Source organism: Eleutherodactylus coqui, chromosome 6 (assembly GCF_035609145.1).
Source record: "Eleutherodactylus coqui strain aEleCoq1 chromosome 6, aEleCoq1.hap1, whole genome shotgun sequence".
Classification (NCBI taxonomy): domain Eukaryota; kingdom Metazoa; phylum Chordata; class Amphibia; order Anura; family Eleutherodactylidae; genus Eleutherodactylus; species Eleutherodactylus coqui.
In genome coordinates, this window is record NC_089842.1 from 180,834,990 (window position 1) to 180,858,161 (window position 23,172).

General features: G+C 43.5%; 1 protein-coding gene across 1 annotated transcript in view; it reads right to left on the reverse strand.

The window, feature by feature from the left end:
• The window catches only part of RGS6 (regulator of G protein signaling 6), a 389,049-nt gene that overhangs the window by 27,841 nt on the left and 338,036 nt on the right, over positions 1-23,172 (reverse strand). Inside the window, exons 9-14 of the mRNA XM_066608377.1 lie at positions 22,026-22,107; positions 20,054-20,128; positions 15,973-16,071; positions 14,005-14,066; positions 3,400-3,510; positions 1,879-2,004 (exon numbers count right to left, since the gene is read on the reverse strand). Coding sequence (XP_066464474.1) covers positions 1,879-2,004; positions 3,400-3,510; positions 14,005-14,066; positions 15,973-16,071; positions 20,054-20,128; positions 22,026-22,107 — 555 coding nt within the window. The remainder of the gene's footprint in view (positions 1-1,878; positions 2,005-3,399; positions 3,511-14,004; positions 14,067-15,972; positions 16,072-20,053; positions 20,129-22,025; positions 22,108-23,172) is intronic.

Sequence of the window (23,172 nt, forward strand, 5' to 3'; positions counted from 1 at the left end):
TTTGAGTTGTATTAGAGTGCCTGGAGAAGCAATACTGCCATCTAGTGGAAAGGGATGTAAATGGTTTCTAACCGTTTTCTCGATTAGTAGTTCATTATAATATACACTAATTAAGATTTTATTTTCCCTAAATTGATTGCTACTTGGATTATTAATCCCTTCCCGCTGCAGCCCTTTTTTTTTCATTTTCATTGTTTCCTTCCCACTTTCAAAAAATCATAACTTTTTATTTTTCTGGTTACATAGCTATGTGAGAGTTTGTTTTTTGCAAGACAAGTTGTATTCTTCAATGGAAGCACAGTTTAACTTCATAGTAACTTCTGCTACATGCAATACTTACCTTTTGGTGTCTCTTGCAACATTATCTACTCGCAGGGGGAGAACTATGGGCTGCTTCATTCAAACTAGTTCGGCCAACTGTAAGTGCTTTCCTGACTTCCTCCATTTAGAGCACATTTTCTCTTAGTCTCCAATAGACTCTTTGTCTTGACTGTGAGGTTATCAGTCCTAACACAAAGCTGAACTTTGGGCTAAGTGATATTGTGGACGATACGCAGCCACTGGATCCCTTACAACAGTCTATAAGATCACTAGACTCTCATGGGCTGCACATCTCAAACTTCAGTCAGACCTCCACCCCGTTTTATAAAACGGACTGTCTCTTATGTGCTTACTGTGTACAGCTGTGCCTCAACCACACCGAGAGATGCTGCAGTGCTATAATTCTAGCATTGTCCACCGTCAGTCAAGTCAAACACAGGGCATCAAGTAGGAGACCCTTCAGTCTGACACCACCTCTTCGATGAAGTCCTGGAATGTCATTCCCGATGTCATCAACCAGTATGGGAATAGTGACACAAGACAATAGGTCATCAACTTGTATTACAACATGCTGGGGATGCCTGGACACTATGGGTGCATGGCAGCCACAGTATAATACAGTAGTAATCATCAATAACCCCATTACTCAATCACATTAACATATGTTCCAATGCAGAACACAACAACCTCCAACTTTGTATGAGTGCAAGTATGTCATTTGCTGTATACCCCCATTACAAAGGGAACTTGTCACAAGAAATGTTTAAAAAGCCACTTGGAAAAACAAGTGATAAGAGATGTCTTCTGATTTCTGTCAATGATAATGTGGACTTAGTGTAGGTCTTCATTCAACATTTTACATAATCTTATCAACTATGGTCAGATTAAATTTTTCTCATAACCAAACAATTTCAAATTCTATGTGGTATATAATTTAATAGTGTTTTTTTCCTTCTGATTGGGCCCATAGCTGAGTTAGAATAAAAGAAAAGTTGGATAATACATCCTACTGTCCCACCATCTTTTCTGGAGACTTGCGCCCATCAATCAGTCTTTTCTTTCTATAGCTCTTCACGCATCTTCCGTGCCCATCTTTGGTGGGTTCTCCTGGTTGGCAGCACCTCCACAGTTCGTTCCTAAGGCATTTTTGGTCTGTAGATATTCATCTGGGACCAAAGCCTCCGATACCATCGGGTTTGCTCCACCCCTCTCCTTTCCTACATAGCTGAGTAAGGGCTCTTTTACAGGGCTGATCAATGAGATTTTCACGCAGGGAGGTGTACAGCCAACTATAGTGATTTTTACAGCTGCACAATAGATGCAATCAGCTAATGAACAAGCTTTTGCCCATTCGTCAGCTGGTCAGGTGCAGCTTTACACAGCTGGTCAGACAAATTTTTGTACCTGATTTTCGGCCTGTATAAAGGGGCCCTTAGCTGCCCCTATTATATTATTTTACTGCACTGCTTCCACCTTTCTCTGAATATCTAATGATATGTGGGCGAGTGCTGAAATGTGGCCAAAACCATACAGTCAATAAAACATTAATTCACTCACCTGAGGTTTTCAGAACTGAACTCTGACTCCAAAAAGCGAAGGAACTGCTCTCGTCCTACTGTGTCTTTAAGCATTTCATCCAGGGAGAAACCCCACCTCTTCACACGCTGCTGAGTTGGCTCTTTGCTTTCAAGGATAAGAAAGCAGACACATATTAGTAATGCGTTGATTTTTCACAATGTATTATGTTGATTTCTAGTTCAGAGATGGCAATAGTATGGACGCCTTGTGTCTGGATATACCAGGTGTGACCATTGTAGCATTTGTTAGTGCACAAAGCTACATGCAACATTTTGTTGGTTGTGTAGCATCTCCAATTGAAATTTGACTACTTGATTCTCATAGCTAGTCATATAGAACAAGATGATATTAATTTTTTTGGTAAAATTTTAAAAAACTAAAGTTACAAAGCTTTCCTTCAGGTGAACTGCCATGTACGATGTGCAAATAAAAGACTGTATTATAGCTTAATATATATATATTATAGTTTACTGCCGTGATAAGGGATTAGGAAGGATGTATAGAACCAACTGATTTAGTGTTAACTATATACCAATCACATAAATCATAACAGAACTTGCACAGAATATAAACAGCACACTTTAGGCCCAATGCCCACTGATGGATTATCGCTGTGGAATTCACGGTCAGACACCCGCCGCGAATTCCACAGCAAAGTCCATCAATAGACATGCAATGGTAAATGATTCTCACCTGCCAACGAATGGAAATCAACTGCGATTTTCCACTCGCGGGGGAGGGGGGGAAATCGCAGCATGTTTTATGCTGTGCAGTCAATGGAAGCCAACCGTCCTATGATACTTCTGCTGTGAACACTGCAGAAGTAGTGCAAGAATCCGCGTCACAGCCCAGTGACGGTACGACACGCGCTGCACTGAGTAAAGGTGAGTATAGGGTCTCTGGGGGGCACCGGGTCTGATTCTGCTATCATATTTCTCAGTCGCAACCCGACCTGGCCGTGGGCATGAGGCCTTAGGCCTCATGTCCATGGACGTATTTGATTTGCGGAATCTGCGATTGGCACGCGCGCAGAATATCCCCAGTTCAAACTGCCCATAGGAAAGCATGGAGCATCCGCACCTCCATGCACAAACGCGGATTTGTTTTGCGGATTTTGAGTGTGGAAAATAAATCGCAGCATGATCCATTTTTAGCACGGATTCCACACGGGCGGGCTCCATTGATCTCTATTGAAGCGTACGAACCACAGTGCTTCCGCAAATGTATTTGTAGATGGATACTTCTTAGGTTGCTTCAGAGACCAGGCAGGAAGGTGGTGGAACGCACCATCAGGCTTGCGTTTTTTAAAAATCTGCTGTGCATCCGCGTACATCTATGTGGAAAAACCATTAAATCTGCGATCTTCCGCAAGAATTATAAAATCATTTCCACACTGACTCACAGGTCTTCCACTGCGGAAATCCGTGTGTGCCGTTGTCACGAGGCCTTAGTCATAACCTTCAAAAAAAAAACATTAAATAAGAAATCCATAACACTTACCTCATTTCTAAATCCCAGAAAGTTGCGTCATCACTTATCCATGGATTGGAAGGATCAGGGGGTGTAAGGAAAGGATCATACTCTGTGTATTGTTCGGAATAAGCAATAAAGCTGCACAAAAAGAAATGTTCTGCACGTTAATAACTATTACAATATACATAAACATCCAGTGCTACAAAATTTAGGTGATCAAAGCATGTGTCACTACCCCCTCATATATATTACATTGTGTATATTACAGAGCGAGTGGGGAGCAGAGTATTACACTGTCACTTCTGACAGCTCCAAGCACCATGAAAAATGGGCAAGTTTTGGATCTTTAAACAGAACGAGTCATCAGAAAATGACCTATTTACATAAATCACATTTTTGTGTTAAACATATTTTTAAAGAATTTTTTTAAAATTTAGCCACAATCTAATAGGGTGATACTTCCTGATTGGTAGAGAGAACTTTTCAGCACTCATCTCACTAAGATTATAGGCAGGTTTACACTGAGAGGTAACACCTATATGTAGATAACACAAGATTCACAATTCTCAATAAGTGATCCGCTGTGACCATCTACTCCCCGTCCCTGCAAAATGACCTCTGCATAGTATGTGTCTTGTACAGACTCCCTATGCAAGTCAATGGGTTAGGTCTAGAGATGAGCGAACGTACTCGTCCGAGCTTGATACTCGTTCGAGTATTAGCGTGTTCGAGATGCTCGTTATTCGAAACGAGCACCACGCGATGTTCGAGTTACTTTCACTTTCATCTCTGAGACGTTAGCGCGCTTTTCTGGCCAATAGAAAGACAGGGAAGGCATTACAACTTCCCCCTGCGACGTTCAAGCCGTATACCACCCCCCTGCAGTGAGTGGCTGGCGAGATCAGGTGTCACCCGAGTATATAAATTGGCCCCTCCCGCGGCTCGCCACAGATGCGTTCTGACAGAGATCAGGGAAAGTGCTGTCTTGCTGGAGTTGCTATAGGGAGAGTGTTAGGAGTTATTTTAGGCTTCAAGAACCCCAACGGTCCTTCTTAGGGCCACATCTAACCGTGTGCAGTAGTGTGGAGGCTGCTTTTTGCAGTGTTGCACATTTTTTTTTTTTGTATATCGGCCGTGCAGAGCATTGCGCCCTGCAGTAATTATACATAGTCCAGGGCCAGTAGTGGTGGTGAGGCAGGGACAGAAGACATATTTATTGAATATAGGCAGTGGGCTTTTCCAAAAACATTTGGGAAAAATAATCTATTTGGGCTGCCTGTGACCGTCCTCAGTGTACTGGGTCTGTGCTGGGGGTAGTTGTCCTAATTCATACGCAGCCAGCTAAGTGTTACAGCAGGCTTGCGCAAAAGTCTTTCCTGGCTCTGCTGTGCGTTCCGTAAGCGAAGTCAGCCTCCAACCATAGGCCAATAGGCGGCACATTTAATTACAGCGTTCTGTTTCTGCACTAATACACCATGCTGAGGGGTAGGGGTAGGCCTAGAGGACATGGACGCGGGCGAGGACGCGGAGGCCCAAGTCAGGGTGTGGGCACAGGCCGAGCTCCTGATCCAGGTGTATCGCAGCCGACTGCTGCGGGATTAGGAGAGAGGCACGTTTCTGGCGTCCCCACATTCATTTCACAATTAATGGGTCCACGCGGTAGACCTTTATTAGAAAATGAGCAGTGTGAGCAGGTCCTGTCGTGGATGGCAGAAAATGCATCCAGCAATCTATCGAACACCCAGAGTTCTGCGCCGTCCACTGCTGCAACTCTGAATCCTCTGGCTGCTGCTCCTCCTTCCTCCCAGCCTCCTCACTCCATTACAATGACACATTCTGAGGAGCAGGCAGACTCCCAGGAACAGTTCTCGGGCCCCTGCCCAGAATGGGCAGCAAGGGTTCCGAATCCTCCCCCACTGGAGGAGTTTGTCGTGACCGATGCCCAACCTTTTGAAAGTTCCCGGGGTCCGGGGATGAGGCTGGGGACTTCCAGCAACTGTCTCAAGACCTTTCAGTGGGTGAGGAGGACGATGACGATGAGACACAGTTGTCTATCAATGAGGTAGTAGTAAGGGCAGTAAGTCCGAGGGAGGAGCGCACAGAGGATTCGGAGGAAGAGCAGCAGGACGATGAGGTGACTGACCCCACCTGGTTTGCTACGCCTACTGAGGACAGGTCTTCAGAGGGGGAGGCAAGGGCAGCAGCAGGGCAGGTTGGAAGAGGCAGTGCGGTGTCCAGGGGTAGAGGCAGGGCCAGACCGAATAATCCACCAACTGTTTCCCAAAGCGCCCCCTCACGCCATGCCACCCTGCAGAGGCCGAGGTGCTCAACGGTCTGGCAGTTTTTCACTGAGAGTGCAGATGACCAACGAACAGTGGTGTGCAACCTGTGTCACGCCAAGATCAGCCGGGGAGCCACCACCACCAGCCTCACCACCACCAGCATGCGCAGACATATGATGGCCAAGCACACCACAAGGTGGGACGAAGGCCGTTCACCGCCTCCGGTTTGCACCGCTCCCTCTCCCCCCTGTGCCCCAACCTGCCACTGAGATCCAACCCCCCTCTCAGGACACAGGCACTACCGTCTCCTGGCCTGCACCCACACCCTCACCTCCGCTGTCCTCGGCCCCATCCACCAATGTCTGTCAGCGCACCGTGCAGCCGTCGCGAGCGCAAGCGCAAGTACGCCGCCACGCACCCGCACGCTCAAGCGTTAAACGTGCACATAGCCAAATTTATCAGCCTGGAGATGCTGCCGTATAGGGTTGTGGAAAATGAGGCTTTCAAAAGTATGATGGCGGCGGCCCCGCGCTACTCAGTTCCCAGTCGCCACTACTTTTCCCGATGTGCCGTCCCAGCCCTGCACGACCACGTCTCCCGCAACATTGTACGCACCCTCACCAACGCGGTTACTGCCAAGGTCCACTTAACAACGGACACGTGGACAAGCACAGGCGGGCAGGGCCACTATATCTCCCTGACGGCACATTGGGTGAATTTAGTGGAGGCTGGGACAGAGTCAGAGCCTGGGACTGCTCACGTCCTACCCACCCCCAGAATTGCGGGCCCCAGCTCGGTGCTGGTATCTGCGGCGGTGTATGCTTCCTCCACTAAACCACCCTCCTCCTCCTCCTCCTCCTACGCAACCTCTGTCTCGCAATCAAGATGTGTCAGCAGCACGTCGCCAGCAGTCGGTGTCACGCGGCGTGGCAGCACAGCGGTGGGCAAGCGTCAGCAGGCCGTGCTGAAACTACTCAGCTTAGGAGAGAAGAGGCACACGGCCCACGAACTGCTGCAGGGTCTGACAGAGCAGACCGACCGCTGGCTTGCGCCGCTGAGCCTCCAACCGGGCATTGTCGTGTGTGACAACGGCCGTAACCTGGTGGCGGCTCTGCAGCTCGGCAGCATCACGCATGTGCCATGCCTGGCCCACGTCTTTAATTTGGTGGTTCAGCGCTTTCTGAAAAGCTACCCACGCTTGTCAGACCTGCTCGGAAAGGTGCGCCGGCTCTGCACACATTTCCACAAGTCCACCACGGACGCTGCCACCCTGCGCACCCTGCAACATCAGTTTCATCTGCCAGTGCACCGACTGCTGTGCGACGTGCCCACACGGTGGAACTCTACGCTCCACATATTGGCCAGGCTCTCAGAGCAGCGTAGAGCTATAGTGGAATACCAACTCCAACATGGGCGGCGCAGTGGGAGTCAGCCTCCTCAATTCTTTACAGAAGAGTGGGCCTGGTTGGCAGACATCTGCCAGGTCCTTGGAAACTTTGAGGAGTCTACCCAGATGGTGAGCGGCGATGCTGCAATCATTAGCATCACCATTCCTCTGCTATGCCTCTTGAGAAGTTCCCTGCAAAGCATAAAGGCAGACGCTTTGCGCTCGGAAACAGAGTCGGGGGAAGACAGTATGTCGCTGGATAGTCAGAGCACCCTCCTGTCTATATCTCAGCGCATTGAGGAGGAGGAGGAGGAGGAGCATGAGGAGGATGAGGAGGAGGGGGAAGAGACAGCTTGGCCCACTGCTGAGGGTACCCATGCTGCTTGCCTGTCATCCTTTCAGCGTGTATGGCCGGAGGAGGAGGATCCTGAAAGTGATCTTCCTAGTGAGGACAGCCATGTGTTGCGTACAGGTACTCTGGCACACATGGCGGACTTCATGTTAGGATGCCTTTCTCGTGACCCTCGCGTTACACGCATTCTGGCCACAACGGATTACTGGGTGTACACATTGCTCGACCCACGGTATAAGAAGAACTTTTCCACTCTGATACCCGAAGAGGAAAGGGGTTAGAGAGTGATGCTATACCACAGGACCCTGGCGGACAAGTTGATGGTAAAATTCCCATCCGACAGCGCTAGTGGCAGAAGGTGCAGTTCCGAGGGCCAGGTAGCAGGGGAGGCGCGGAGATCAGGCAGCATTACAGCACAGGCAGGGGAACACTCTCTAAGGCCTTTGACAGCTTTCTGGCTCCCCAGCAAGACTGTGTCACCGCTCCCCAGTCAAGGCTGAGTCGGCGGTAGCACTGTAAAAGGATGGTGAGGGACTACGTAGCCGATCGCACGACCGTCCACCGTGACGCCTCTGCCCCCTACAACTACTGGGTGTCGAAGCTGGACACGTGGCCTGAACTCGCGCTGTATGCCCTGGAGGTGCTTGCTTGTCCTGCGGCTAGCGTCTTGTCAGAGAGGGTGTTTAGTGCGGCTGGGGGAATCATCACGGATAAGCATACGCGCCTGTCAACCGACAGTGCCGACAGGCTTACACTCATCAAGATGAACAAAGCCTGGATTTCCCCAGACTTCTCTTCTCCACCAGTGGACAGCAGCGATACCTAAGCAATACGTAGGCTGCACCCGTGGATGGAAGCATCGTTCTCTATCACCATCAAAAACGGGGACATTTTTGCTTCATCAATCTGTGTATAATATTCCTCCTCCTCCTGCTCCTCCTCCTGAAACCTCACGTAATCACGCCGAACGGGCAATTTTTCTTAGGCCCACAAGGCTCAGTCATATAATTTTTCTAAACAATTTTTATACATTTCAATGCTCATTAAAGCGTTGAAACTTGCACCTGAACCAATTTTTATTTTAACTGGGCTGCCTCCTGGCCTAGTTACCAATTAAGCCACATTAACCAAAGCGATTAATGGGTTTCACCTGCCCTCTTGGTTGGGCATGGGCAATTTTTCTGAGGTACATTAGTACTGTTGGTACACCAATTTTTTGGGGCCCTCGCCTACAGTGTAATCCAATTAATTTTTTGCCCATCTGCATTACAGCTGATGTTACATCAGCTGTGCTGGGCACTGCAATGGGATATATTTATGTACCGCCGGTGGGTTCCAGGGAGCCACCCATGCTGTCGGTCCACACGGAGTTGTAACTACATGTGTCCACTTCTAAAGAACCCCAGTCTGACTGGGGCATGCAGTGTGGGCCGAAGCCCACCTGCATTAAACATGACATTACCTCAGCTGTGATGGGCAATGCTATGGGATATATTTATGTGCCGCCGGTGGCTTCCTGGCACCCACCCATGCTGTCGGTCCACAGGGACTTCACAATAGGGAGTTGTACCTGCCTGTGTCTATGAATTACAAAGCCCAGTCAGGTTGGGGCATGCAGTGTGGGCCGAAGCCCACCTGCATTTAATCGGACGTTACCTCAGCTATGATGGGCACTGCAATGGGATACATTAATGTACAGCCGGTGGGTTCCAGGGAGCCACCCATGCTGTGGGTGCACACGGAATTCCCATTGCAGAGTTGGGGATTCCCAGTTGTACCTGCCTGTGACTATTTATAAAAAAACGCGGTCTGACTGGGGCATGCAGACACCTTGACAGAATGAATAGTGTGTGGCACATAGGTTCCCCATTGCTATGCCCACGTGTGCAGCTCCTGATAGCGGTGGCACAGGATTATATTTCTCATTGCTTCTGTACAGCATTGTGGGCTATCGCCCCGCCCCTTTTAAAGAGGGTCGCTGCCTAGCCGTGCCAACCCTCTGCAGTGTGTGCCTGCGGTTCCTCCTCATGGCAGATGCACTTATAAATAGACATGAGTGTGGCGTGGCATGAGGGCAGCTGAAGGCTGTGCAGGGACAATTTGGTGTGCGTTGTGGACACTGGGTCGTGCAGGGGGGGGGGGGGGGGGTTGGGCAGCATGTAACCCAGGAGAAGTGGCAGCGGAGTGTCATGCAGGCAGTGATCGTGCTTTGTTGGAGGTAGTGTGGTGCTTAGCTAAGGTATGCATTGCTAATGAGGGCTTTTCAGAAGTAAAAATTGTTGGAAGGGGGGGGCGGGCCCACTCTTGCCTATTGTGGCTTAATAGTGGGACCTGGGAACTTGAGATGCAGCCCAACATGTAGCCCCTCGCCTGCCCTATCCGTTGCTGTGTCGTTCCCATCACTTTCTTGAATTGCCCAGATTTTCACAAATGGAAACCTTAGCGAGCATCTGCGATATACAAAAATGCTCGGGTCGCCCATTGACTTCAATGGGGTTCGTTATTCGAAACGAACCCTCGAGCATCGCGAAATTTTCATCCCAAGTAACGAGCACCCGAGCATTTTGGTGCTCGCTCATCTCTAGTTAGGTCCTCTCCATTGTGTGAATGGCCCATGAGGCTGCTATAAAGCATATTACTAAATGCAGCTCAGGAAAGATGGCCACCCCCATAGTCACATGTAAACAACAGAATAAAACATATATACAATCAGAAAACAAAAACAGAGCAGAAAAATGGAATATGTTTCTCTATCTGAATTTAATTAATACACTTTTTTTGTGATATAGTCCCTTTTTAAAGGACTGCTGATGCTAGTGATAAGAATGGGAAAGTAATAAGGTAACAAGCATTTGTCATGCAACTTTCCAATATTTCTGGATAGCCTGCATTGTCCCTGTTTTCTGGTAGCATTTCAGTTCATTAAGCTGAATCTTGTTGCACAAGGTAACAACCAGGTAGTGATCAAGGGGAGATCTACAGTACCAATCAAATTTATTCTGCTCCTGTTACAAATTAGGTCTATTTACCAAATTTACAAACTTTTAAAAAAACAATCAAACAAGAACATTTTACAGTGAACCTGTCACCAGGTTCATGCTGCCCGAATTTCCAGAATTGCACTTTTTTTTTGGTCATCCCCCATCTCCGAGAACAAAATTAATAAAAAGTGATCAAAACATTATATGTACTCCAAAATAGAACCAATGAAACTACATGATGTCCCATAAAAAAACAGCCCTCACACAAGTAAGAAAATAATGGCTGAAAGAAGATGGCAGCAGATATTAATTTTTTTTCTGCTGTACTACTTTTAAAAAATTAAAAATCTTTAGAAAAACATACAATTCATATCTTAATCGTACTGACCCATATAAAAGTTATTCAATTTTCTGCTGCAGTTTTAACCCCATAACCCACTCCCTCCAAAGATGACAGCATTTCATTTTTTTACCATTTCCCTCCACTTAGGTTTTCAGTACAGTGAGTGCCAGAGAGAGCCTGCTGAAGTGGGCAGACAGGACCTTCGGGCTCTCTGAACAGCACAGGAGGAACACAGCGCAGTGCTGCCGCGCCTGTCCTCCCATCATGCACTGCTTACAGGATGTTAGAGGCTATGGACAGGGGAGGAAGTAACAAATGCGGACAAGATGTCAGAGGAAGTGGAGGTATCTTTCGGGTGGAGGGTCACGTGACATACATGAAGAAAGTAGCTAGACCAGGTTCAGTCAATCTATTACAAAATGACTTATTGTGATGATGTACATTCAATTTTAAAATGTTAGTCTGTTCCCGAAACACCCCTTTAAACAGCTATTCCATGCCAAATCATCACAGCTTCCAACCTGACTGCCTCAAATTTTCATGCAATGGTAGAGGGCATAAAGTACCTTACAGATGTAAAATGTTAGTTTTCGGTGATACATTGTATTCATACAGCAAGGTTGCAAACATGAGAACAAATGTGAAATTTATGCTTACCAGGTCAACAAAAAATACATAGCTTTGCTTCCAATTATGGTAAAACTTTCATCTTGGGCTCATTTTAAAGCTAATGGAGCACACTTTAGATAAATTGCTTTATAATGAAATATTTCATTCTTCATTTCAAGGTCACATGATGTAAATTTTGACCTTGAATATCTAAAGCATAGTGTAGGTTCATTTTTTTGAGAATATAATACAGGTAAATGCAATCTCTCCTTCGTGCAAGTTGAATTTTGGAACGGCTTTGGGAATGGGAGCAAAACAAATATGAAAGTAGTATACGTCACATTCACCTTAGCAAATTGTTTAGGAATTACTTTATTCTAGAATTAAATATAATGCTATATACAATTCTAGAAGTCAGCGCCTTCTTTTTCTTCTCTCCTTTGAGTGTCTCTAGCAGTTAGTCTGTAGGTTCACCCATTTGCAGTACATGGATCAACCTTGGTGAGAACTTGTTCTTTCGGAATGTCCAATGTGTCTGTCTGATGAGGGGACACTTATGATGGGAATGGACCACTGGGATGTAGAAAACTGATAAAAACCTCCTGTAATGTTGCTTTCACATTCATAACAAAAACTAACCACCAAGCATCATTATACATGGAAATCACAAAACCTTTTATCTCTTTCAAAGACAATGTTTCATATGGAACATTTGTTTGCTGTACCTCACTGGTTGTCTCCATAGAAAACCTCCTAATTATTAAGCAATTCCTTGTTCTATGTAGAAAAGCATGAAATGTTTGAGTTCCTGGTACTCCTCTGGCTTCTTCAAGTTGTGTATGTAATAACTCCTCATTCTCCATGATTTCTTCATATACAAAGTTCAAATTCTCGATATTGTCTTTCAAGTCCCTTTTACATGGGCCGATAAATTCCCGCATCCAGCAGGAATCTGAACGATTATATAGTTCAGTATAAATGTATGCCCTGTTGAAGGAGGTCATACGCATGAGCAATTTTTTTTTCTTCTCGCATTGCGGGAAAAAAGTTGCTGCATGTCCTATCTTTGGGCATACCCACGCATTGGCCATTGTTTTCAATGGGGCCGGCAAAGCATCACGCGGCATGCAAGGTGCATGCAAATGCAATGCAAGGTTTTCAATAGCAGACAGTGGGAAACACTGGGATCCTCCACTAGTTCCTTAAAGTGATGTGAGGGGTTTTTAACAGAAAAACACCTCGCATCCACACGGACATTGCACTTTGCCGAGCACGTCATCAGGCCGAGTTTCCCGGCTTAATATTGTACTCGCCTGTGTGAAATTAGCCCTATATTGTCTAACCAAGTCACACATCAGGTGTGCCTTTTTAGTAACCGCAAAATTAGGATCATCAGCCGTACTCACAGCCGTACCTTCCTGTGTTCCCCTGAATGCTCATCTAAGCTCAATTTCAATGAATTAAAAAAAATCTACTCAAATCAAACTTTAGCTTAAATGAGTGTTCAAAAGAGAAGAAATAAGGACTGCAGACTGTGCTCTCAGATTTACCAGAAAACGACGTTGCGCTTTTTTAACAATATATTCTCCACTCTCGGCTCAATTATTGCAACTTGCTGCTGATCAGCCTCCCCCAAGCCAGACTCTACCCTCTCCAATCCATCCTAAATGCTGCAGCCAGGCTCATTTTCCTGTCCAGCCACTACTCGCCTCTGCCCTGTGCCAGTCACTGCACTGGCTGCCCGCCAAATACAGAATTCAATTTAAACTCACCACCCCCATCGACAAAGGTCTCCATAGCACCGCCCTATATTGACTCCCTCATCTCAATCCATCACCAAGCTCGGGCCCTCCACTCTTCTAATAAAATTAGATTAAGTGCCCCTTTAACCTGAAACTATCATTCCCGCCTCCAAGACTTTTTCAGAGCAGAACCAGTCCTCTAGAACGTGCTACCCCAAACTATCCAGGCATTTCCTGACACACAAAACTTTAGACATGCTCTAAAAATGCACCTCTACAGGTGGCACTCATCTCCTAAACCAAGCCCCTGTACTCTGCCTGTTAACATGCACCCTGCCATACTGACTGCAATTCCTGCTAGCTGTAATCAACTGCCCTCTGCAGTCATACCGATTCAGCCACCTCACGGCTTAAGTCTGACCATTGTCTATGTGTATATCATCCGTCACACTCCACCTCACCATACCGGGCACATCTCCAGCCCCTTTACCTTCTGTATCACCCCATTATTTGTAGTATGTAAGCTCATTGGAGCAGACCCCTCACCCCTATTGTTTCCATCATCTGATGATTACTTCATGTAACTGTGGTTTTGTATCTGTTCCCCCTTTGTTGTAAGCGCTGCAGAATATGTTGGCGCTATATAAATAAATCCTATTATTATATTGCAATACATTATTCAAAAATTAAAATCAATTATAGAACTGTTTTTTTCCCCTATAATACATGCAATGTGATAACAAGAATGATGCAAAGGTGTCCATAGTTTGGAAAGAGTAGTTAATACAAACAGTTTACATGGTCCTTTCTATGTGCTGCTCACCTAAAACATGTACACTTTGCCTGTATGGTATAAACATTTTATGAAAAGTTAGCAGTAAGTAGCACTGTGTTTTCATATTTTGTAAAAAATGTGCAATGTACTTTAAAACTTACCTGTCAGCTACTTTTGACATCTTTAAACAATGTCGATCTATCTGAACATTCAGAAAATCTATCTACAAGCAGAAAAAAAATGTCAAATTAGTTGATTTTAAAAGTGCATACACACGAGAAAACATCACTAAAGAGGAGCTGTCAGTCCTCCTGACATGCCTGTTGTAGTAATACTCGTATCCCACATTAAATAATTCTGCAGCATCTCGTCTTGGAGTTCTGCATTATGTCGTTTCTCTGTGATTCTTGCCGAATAAATTGACTGGATATTTCTTATAGAATTTGTATATTCTGTGTCTACTTATTTAGGTGGTTTTTATTGGTTTGGTATATTTAATTAAAAAACAAAATATGAAACAACTGGGTGCTACTATTTCCCTTGTCAACAGGGTGTATCCCTGCACTCTGACATTGTCAGTGCTCACAGTGCCAGAGTGTGTTGGGACTGAATACCGCATGCAGTTTGTGTTTTTTAATTGTGGTTTAAAAATGCAACAAAAAACATGAACACAGCTTTAGGCTGGGTTCACACTGGGTGGATTGAATTGTGCCGCTGCGAATCTGTCTGCAGCCGCTAATCCCAGGGTTAGTCAGCCATGTGGACGAGATTTCTCAGTATTGAATCCGCGCAAGTCATCCACAGCTCTAGCCGCCCATAGGGAAGCATTGGGCATTCGCACTTCATTTAAGTTCTGCAGATTTGATTTTAAATGATTTGTGGATGCCACGCGCGGATAATAAATCGCAGCATGTTGTATTTTACCGTGGATTTGGCTCCATTAATCTCTATGGAAGGTTAGGATCTGCAGTGCATCCGTAAATACATTTAAATGCATTTGCGGATCCGCTGCAGATTTAAAGGTTAGTAGCAATTAGGGAGGTGGGGTTGCGGATGATCCGCAGTGCATCCGCGTGGAAAAAATCCACCATCTTCCGCAAGGAAAAAAAGAAAATTTTAAGATGACCTGCAGTGCATCCACTGCGGAAATCGAATGAAATATCCGCACGTGCCATGGACATGAGGCGCAACAGAAGGCAGAATTTGAATACATGCCACTGATCAAACGAGCAACATTTTGGGGGCACCTGCAGGCAAGCGCAATGTGCGCCGATCACTGTGGTGATTCTTAACAATTATTATATCTTGATAAGGCTTCATGCACACTTGCACACACAGATTCCGCTGCTGAATCCCGCAGCAGAATCTGTATGTGCCTGCAGACATGGGCATTAAAAAGATAGATTCATACCTGTCCGGATCCAACGCAGGTCTCCTCTGTCGCGGCTGGATCTTCTTTATTCAGCACGGCACATGCATCCGGCCACTCTGGCCAACGTGCCCCGATGCATCTGCATTTTAAAAAAATCTCCTGTTTTTTTCCCACGGATTCGCAGCAAGTCTGCAGTGACATCTGCGCGTGTGCCACGGGTCCGACGGCTTCCATATACTTCAATGGAAGCCTTCCCTGCAGGGCCGCAGGAAAATAGAGCATGCTGCGATTTATTCCCGTGCGTGCGACCTGCACACTGGGGGGAAAAAAAATCACATCCGCATACTTTTAGTTGCTCTGCAGGCGCCCATGTCTCCCTATGGGCAGCTTGATTTGTGGATCTCTCCGCATTTTATTATTAAAGGGGTATCCTCATAACGTCAAGTTATTCCCTAGCCACAGGATAGAGAGAATAGAGGTTGTCCATTAAGGAGATTTTTGTAGAAAAGACATTTATCACCTATCCACAGTCTTCCACACTGTTAGGACCTCTACTGACAGAAATCGCCCCATAGACTATAGTGGTGCATGCTCGATGTTCGTCCTATTCAAACGCCTCCTTACAGTGGTTGTGTAGTGAGGAAGAGTATGTGACTAGAGACCTCTCGGGATTGGTGGGAATCCTTTAATTAGCTGATAAGTGTCTTTTCTGACAAAAAATATTTTTAAAAATGATCCTTTTCACTTATCCACTAACCTGTCTTCGCAAGTCATCTTTTGTTGTTTTCCTAATCACATGGGAAGCCATGTGCACTGGGCTTTGTGACTGTGAGTCTTCTGAAACACCGTATACAGACTGCAGAAAGGATAAAAAAAGAAAGGTAATTATGAGTGATCATCTAAGACCAAAACGATAAAGATAATTTAGTACATTCTGGTAATGTTACAGTATTTCAACATTACAAAAGTCTGTGCCAGCAAGCTGTTTTGCTTCGCTTTTATATATGCTTATTGTTTTAGCATCTAACCCTGGTTTAATTTTTTTTTCTCACAAACTAGGTTAAAAAAAATCTTGTAACATTTACTGACCAGTCATAACCTTCTAATAACTGACAGCACAAGTAAATAATATTGATTATCTCATGACAATGACAGCTGTCAAATGATGGGATATACTGGGTGGCAAGTGAACATTTAGGTATTAACCCTTTCCAATCCAATTTGTATCCTGGTTTTCCTAGGGGGCTTACTCTTTTTCTGCCGTTATACAACAGCGCTATCTGCTGGCTAAAGCCAGTACTGCATGAGGTGACACGTTGGATAGGCTCCGACAGCAGAGAGGCTGGCAATATACAGTGAGAGAACCCCGACGGACGTCTTCCAACATCGGAGCTGTACAGCCTTAAATCATAATGTCTTCAGAGGTCAGACAGTGGATTGGAAAGGGTTAAAGTTGACGATGACAGTAACCCCGCATTTTTTGCGTGGGGGCGATTTGCATCAGATATGTGCCGTTAATAAAACTTGAGTTTGTTTCCGTGTTTAAAAACCTGAAACTTCCATCCATACAACTTCTGCAATACCACTACTTGAGTGTAGAAGCTGTTGTTACTGTATCTAAAAACCGTACATCACTTCTACTAGCAAACGGTGCACAGACTGCAGTGTCTGCACATGGGGGAGCCGGCTGATAACCTGTTCCACACTGTGGAGATAGAGACTCCCTGTACAACATCCAGGGCTGTGCCGGTGTCCAGTGCTCGCTCCAGCTCCTCCAGGCCCGGCAAAGCCTGGATGGTAGAATAGCTAATTAACTGGCTCACATGGGTGAGGCTTATGCTGGGCATCTACTCTAAGAAATGGCTGGACATTTTGTTCAATATGAAGGGGCAGCACTACCCAGAAAGCAAATGTGATTGGCAGAAGACATATTTCATCATTGCAAGAAGTGCTGGATGTTACCTTACCTGACTGTGGTCAGAGCAGTGTTCCTACCTGAATTTAAACCTTCCTCCTATGGATGAATGTAATCCTGCCACTAGAGTCTTTGAAACTTATTTTTAGGTGAGCAGACAATCACTTTGAAGAAGCCTTTCAGTAAAATTTCTGGAACTAATAACTTCTTATCTCTTTTACCTTATTTAAACTGTTATTGTACTATTATACTTTAGTGTTGCTTAATTAGGGCAATTAAAGGGGTGACTATATTAGCGTTACAATTGTGTCCTTTTCAGGAAGAAGGAAGAAACCATTTCTTTGTTTCTAGCACCTTTTTCTACGTTTGAGTGGGATTTCAGTAAGTTCACTGATTTGACTGGTGTTTTTCATTCCCTTCTGTCTCCTAAAAGGGTATTGCTTGGATTTGGATTAACCTTGTTAACAGATACTATATATGAATTACATGAAAATGTCCTGCTTAAGAAAATCATTGGAAAATCACAATAAAGCTCTGTTCACACCAGTTGTGAGATCCATTTTATTGCTCAAAATAGAAAGAAATGGATTAGCATTTGTTTCAATTCCATTGACTTAGCAAAAGAAGATCTCAGAAATCATAAGGTTTCCTTTTTTTGCCTAAAATGTTTTTCTGATTTTGCTACATGAGATCCAGAAAAATATTCTCCTTGTATCTAAAACCTCTTTAAAGATTCTTTTATCTACACTTCATTAAGAATTTATTCACATAGGCTTCATTTTCAAAGTCTCTTCCTGCTGTTCCTACCTATTAGCTCTGCTTTAGAACTTCAAATTGGAAATACTGTAGTCACTTTTACTTGCCATAATGAAACCCTGAGGCACTGGTAGGAGAGTGAAGTGGTAAGGAGATCACAATGTATCACCTACCTCCCATAGTGCAACAGTTTTGCAAGTACTGTTCTTTCTCAACCATTTCAGGCTCTGACATCATAAGACCGGTTAAAAGCTATGCAGAAAATCTATTTAGATATTTTCAATATTAAAGATCCAATAAAATAATGCTGTTTGTATTTGATAGTAGCTCCCTCTCTGACCTTCCCACTACAGTGTAGTGCTCCAGACAAAACCACCACCATGAGTAATTCACTTGAATTACTGCAACCTAAAAGTTTCCTATTGGGGAAAAAGTAGTGCATTAATAAAAATTCCAACATGGTTAGAATTCTAGCGATTATTGCCATTGGAATTGACTTGCAGATTTCATGGGAAACATTGTGTAAGAGTTGCGGCAATTTTACCCCAACTTGTGGCTGAACAGCTCCGTTTTAGAACTGAACCAAACAGTACAGAATGGACTCCATTGGTTATAATGGGGTCCGTTCACGTTCCACTCAGTTGCCCAGTATTTTGTGCCGGATCTGCAATGGAACCTCCGCAGATGTGAAACCACCCTAATACTCATCGTGGACCCTAGTGTTAGTATACTATAACTGACAATAAAGTAAAAGAAAATGATAAATAAAGCATAAATGATACTAGCTAAAAGCATATATGGGGATTTATGCAAAACCACCCATCCATGGACGAACAAAACATGCAAATGAATAAGACAAGAAGAGGCTAGTGTCAATGACACTGACCCTTATTCGCAAAATATAGCCATAGAGCCGATAGGCACTAACAATCCACCATCAGGGTTGTTGGCTATTTATTTTTTTTATTTTACATCTTTGATTATTTTGCCATTTTGAGATATCTTTTCTAATACTATTGGGAGCGACAATTTGCTAATGCCAGAAATCTAGCAATTGAGCTAAATTATTTTCTCTTTGTAAAGAATGCACCAGTAGCTCTGAAGGGAAGGTGTGGGTTTCTTTTAGATGGTAGTTAGCACCAATCTCCGACTTAAGAAGTCTGTTAGGACCAGTGATAGAGGAGCCAGTCGTAACCCGTATCCCCCCAAACCTTACTTGGGGAAGCTCAATATTTGAATAGCACTAGGGTCCTAGGCTCCCACCCTATGCCAAAGGAAAGGGTAGAGTCCCTGTAAGTATCTATCATTAAGAAACAGGTTCTTAGCAATACTATTTTTCCAGGTTTAGGTGGACGATATCCACTTATTTTTATGGAGTACCACCGCCAAGATATCTTCCTAACACTATATGAAGGTATTTAAGGTCCCTGAAGATCATACCTCTAGTGAAACGCATCTGACCATTAGTGTTAGTAGTCAATTTGGGTCTCCTAACGCAAAATTTAGTGGGCAAGATTCGTAGACCGAATTGGCAAAAATTTTTAATCTATATTACTCTTAAACTATAGAACTGAAAATTCATCAGCCAGTTATCCTTGCTGTATCGGAACCTATCGGCTCTATCACTATATTTTGTGATTAAGGGTCAGTGTCATTGACAATAGCCGCTTCTTGTTTTGTTCATTTGTGTGTTTTTGTTTGTCCATGGATGGGTGGTTTTGCATAAATCCCCATATATGTTTTTAGCTAGTATCTAATACAATCTTGTTTTGTTTTAAGCGTCTAGTCAGTGAATTAATAGTTCTTCTTTTCAAGAAGTTAGGTTGCTTCTGCCTCAGTGACAGTGTAAAACATAAACGAATACACAGCAAATGGTAATTGACGGTGAAAGGTAGACAAGCAAGTAAACAGCTATAGTCTGTCTCATGACGAGAATGCAACTGATAGCAGCAGCGTATCGTGTAATACTCTGCCATTTGTGGTTGGCGGATTGGCCACCCGTGACAAACGTTACTGGTAAAGATGACGTAACAGTCTCTGTTGACCGGAGGAGAGGCGTTGGTTATCCACTCGCTCCAATAAAATACCACAAATGGAGTAGTGATACACTCATTCAGCTGCATTCTCTTTGTGAGAAGACAATAGTACGGAATTTTATCGGATGTACCTTTTTGACCTTCTGGGGATTCTTCATTCGACGGCACTTTCTTATGTCCATCTCTGTAGTATTCACACATCCAGGCTAAATGAGAAGAACAAAGATGTGTTCATATAATAAGAGCAATGTCATAGAAACAAGTAAAATAATTACTTAAATGGCTAGCTGCTATAATAAATTAGTTAAAGCAATACTGAATATTGTGATATGGTAGCTGTTTTTTAAACTTTTTTTTTTCGAAATTCACTGCCCAGGATTAACCAGCTACATTCAGTGATAACTATGAATGGCCTGTTGGTTCGCCAAAAGAAAAACAGAATACCTCTCAGCATCCTTAGGTCTCATCTATACAGTCGAGTCTTACTTTTAGACCATAATTCTTGATACATTTACTTACAAGACTCTTAACCTATCTTCACCCCATAGGGGAGCATTAACACAGGATGGTATATTCTACAACACTGTTGTGGAATATGCCTTTGTGCGGAATATTCAGACCCAAAATCTGCACTAAAAATGTGAAGATTTTGGTGCAGAATTGAAAATAGCAGAATCCTGGTGGCAAGTCTGCATCAAAATCCGCACATTAGCAGTACAGATTTTGGTGCGGAATTCAGGGACGTCAGATTCTGCTACTCTGTTGGGGAATGTTCCGTCCCATGTGAAAGGTCCTTCATACATATCCATATTGAAGTTGATGTTCTCTGCTAGCTATCTCAGGAGAAACATATCTCATTAGAAAACTGTATTTCTAACAGTTCAGTAAATTTTTCTTTATATGTGGGAGAAATGCTATTTTACACCTTCAAGAACAAAGCTTTTTCTTTTTTTTCACTTTTGTTTTTTCTTCCCCGCATTTCAAGAGCCATAACTTTATATTTGTTCCAGTGACATAGCTGTATGAGGGCCTGTTTTTTTTGGAAGATGTGTTGTATTTTTAATAGTACTATTTAATGTACCATATAATGTAATTAAAAAATGAAAAAAACATTTTAAGTAGGTGAATGCAAAAAATGCAATTGCACCCAATTTTTTGGAGTTTAAATTTTATATGGTGTTCACGTAGAAATTATCTGCATTCCCCTGCATTTACCTGCATTTTATTCTGTGGGTCAGTATGATTATGGTTCTTTTATCGAGTTCACCACCATTTCCTCAGGAACTTTTTTATGACCATTGCTTTCTTTTGCTATGTTCTGAGACCTATAACTTTTTTATTTTGTCAACTGGATTGTGAGAGGGCTTGCTTTTTGGTGGGACAAGCTGTAGTTTTTAGTATTACCATTTTGGGGTACATACATCTCTCTGATCATTTAACATTCATCTTTTGGAGGAAGACAGGGTAACAAAAAGAAAAACACAATTCTAGCATCTTGTACTTTTTACGATGTTTACCATGCAGAATAAATAGCGTCATATTTTAATAGTTTTGGACTTTTACAGATGCAGCACTACAAAATGTTTATTCTTTTATATAAAAATGGAAAAGGGGTTTTTAACTTTAATTTTTATTATATTTCTAAAAATTTTATTGCATCTTTTTTTCAGTTCCCATATGGGACTTGAACTTGCAATTACTTGATGATTTGTACTATACACTAGTACTTTCCCATGTTGCTTAGACATTCATGTATGGCAGCCCTGGGAGTCTGTTGTAGACCCCAGTCTGCTATGCTATCTTATTGGCACCTCCAATTGCTTTGAAGCAGGACATGATGGGGCGCCCCTTTCAGTTAGCTGCTCAGACGTGTCCTTAGCTTTGACTTTGGCATCTAAATCATTAAAAGCCACATAACTTGGATTGCGGGTGCTGCCAGTGACTGTCAGAAACAGCTACTAGTTACCGGGTATGGACCAGACTCTGCTTCCAAGCCCTCTCCATATACACTTTTCTACTCCATAACATATAATTACATGATGTGGTTGGAAAGTAGTTAACAATATATAGTGTACAATAAAGTAAAAAAGTATTTAGACTTACCACTGGTCGGTGCACATCCCAGAATCCTCTCTCTTGGCTGTCTAGGATCTTTCTTTCAGTTTTATCCTTTTTCCTGTCAATTCTGAAAATTAGAATATATCAAATAGTTTTGCTTGCATTTTTTAGTTAGAGTCATTATTCTTATTGTGCATCAATTCAGTCATGTGAATAATGTGACAATGTATTGGTGGAAATAAACTATCATATCTATGAGCTTGAGTGCTACCGGAATATTTACTACTTATACGATTCTATGGAAATGGGTTAGGATTTGCCTGGCATTTGATGTGACACCAGTCCAGAAACAAGGCTGTCGTGCTATTCAAATTCTCTTTTATTAGATATCTGAATGATATGTCATCAATATGTAATAGGTGCAGGTGAGAGCACTTTGACCTCTATGATCACAAGAATGAAAAGGCGGCTGTGCTTGGTAGACTGCTGCCACCTTCGTTGATGTGCTATGTCTAGTTTTAGAACTTAGAGGAGGTAATTTAGCCCTAGTAACTCCAATAGTGGCAAGTTGAAATGTAAGACAGTACAAGGGTAAAGGTGATGATGTGTCTGGTAAAAGCTACAGCAGTCCTCTAAGCACTTTTGCTCATGCTCTTGTGAATCCCAGTAGTAAACCACACTATACAGAGCCCCAAATTTCACACACTATTTTTTGCAGGGTTTTCAAGATCCCTTGAGACAATAGCAGATCACTGATGTAGAAGAAAACAGTTTAGGCAGTATCCATGACAGATCTCTCATGACCCTTTTGAACAATCCGTAATTATCTGTTAGGATGTATTTTTGTTTTTACTGTACGGATGTGTAATGGGTCGATCAGGTTTCCATTTTTTTTACCAAACAGAACACTGCAGCTTGGAAACCTGATGTGAAAAAGCTAACAAAAGTGTGAAGAGAGCTCAGTATTTGGTAAATTTATTATAGCTAACATATTTCTTCATCCATGTTTTTGCTCTACATAGAAACAGTAGTGACCTTAAGGACTTGACCTATTTTGGCCCCAAGAGCACGATTTTTGGGGGATTTTCAACCCCCTTTTTCAATAGCTATAACTTTTATTTTTCTGTCACCATGGCCATATGTAGGCTTGTTTTTGCGTGGAGAGCAGTAGTTTTTATTGGTACCGTTTTTT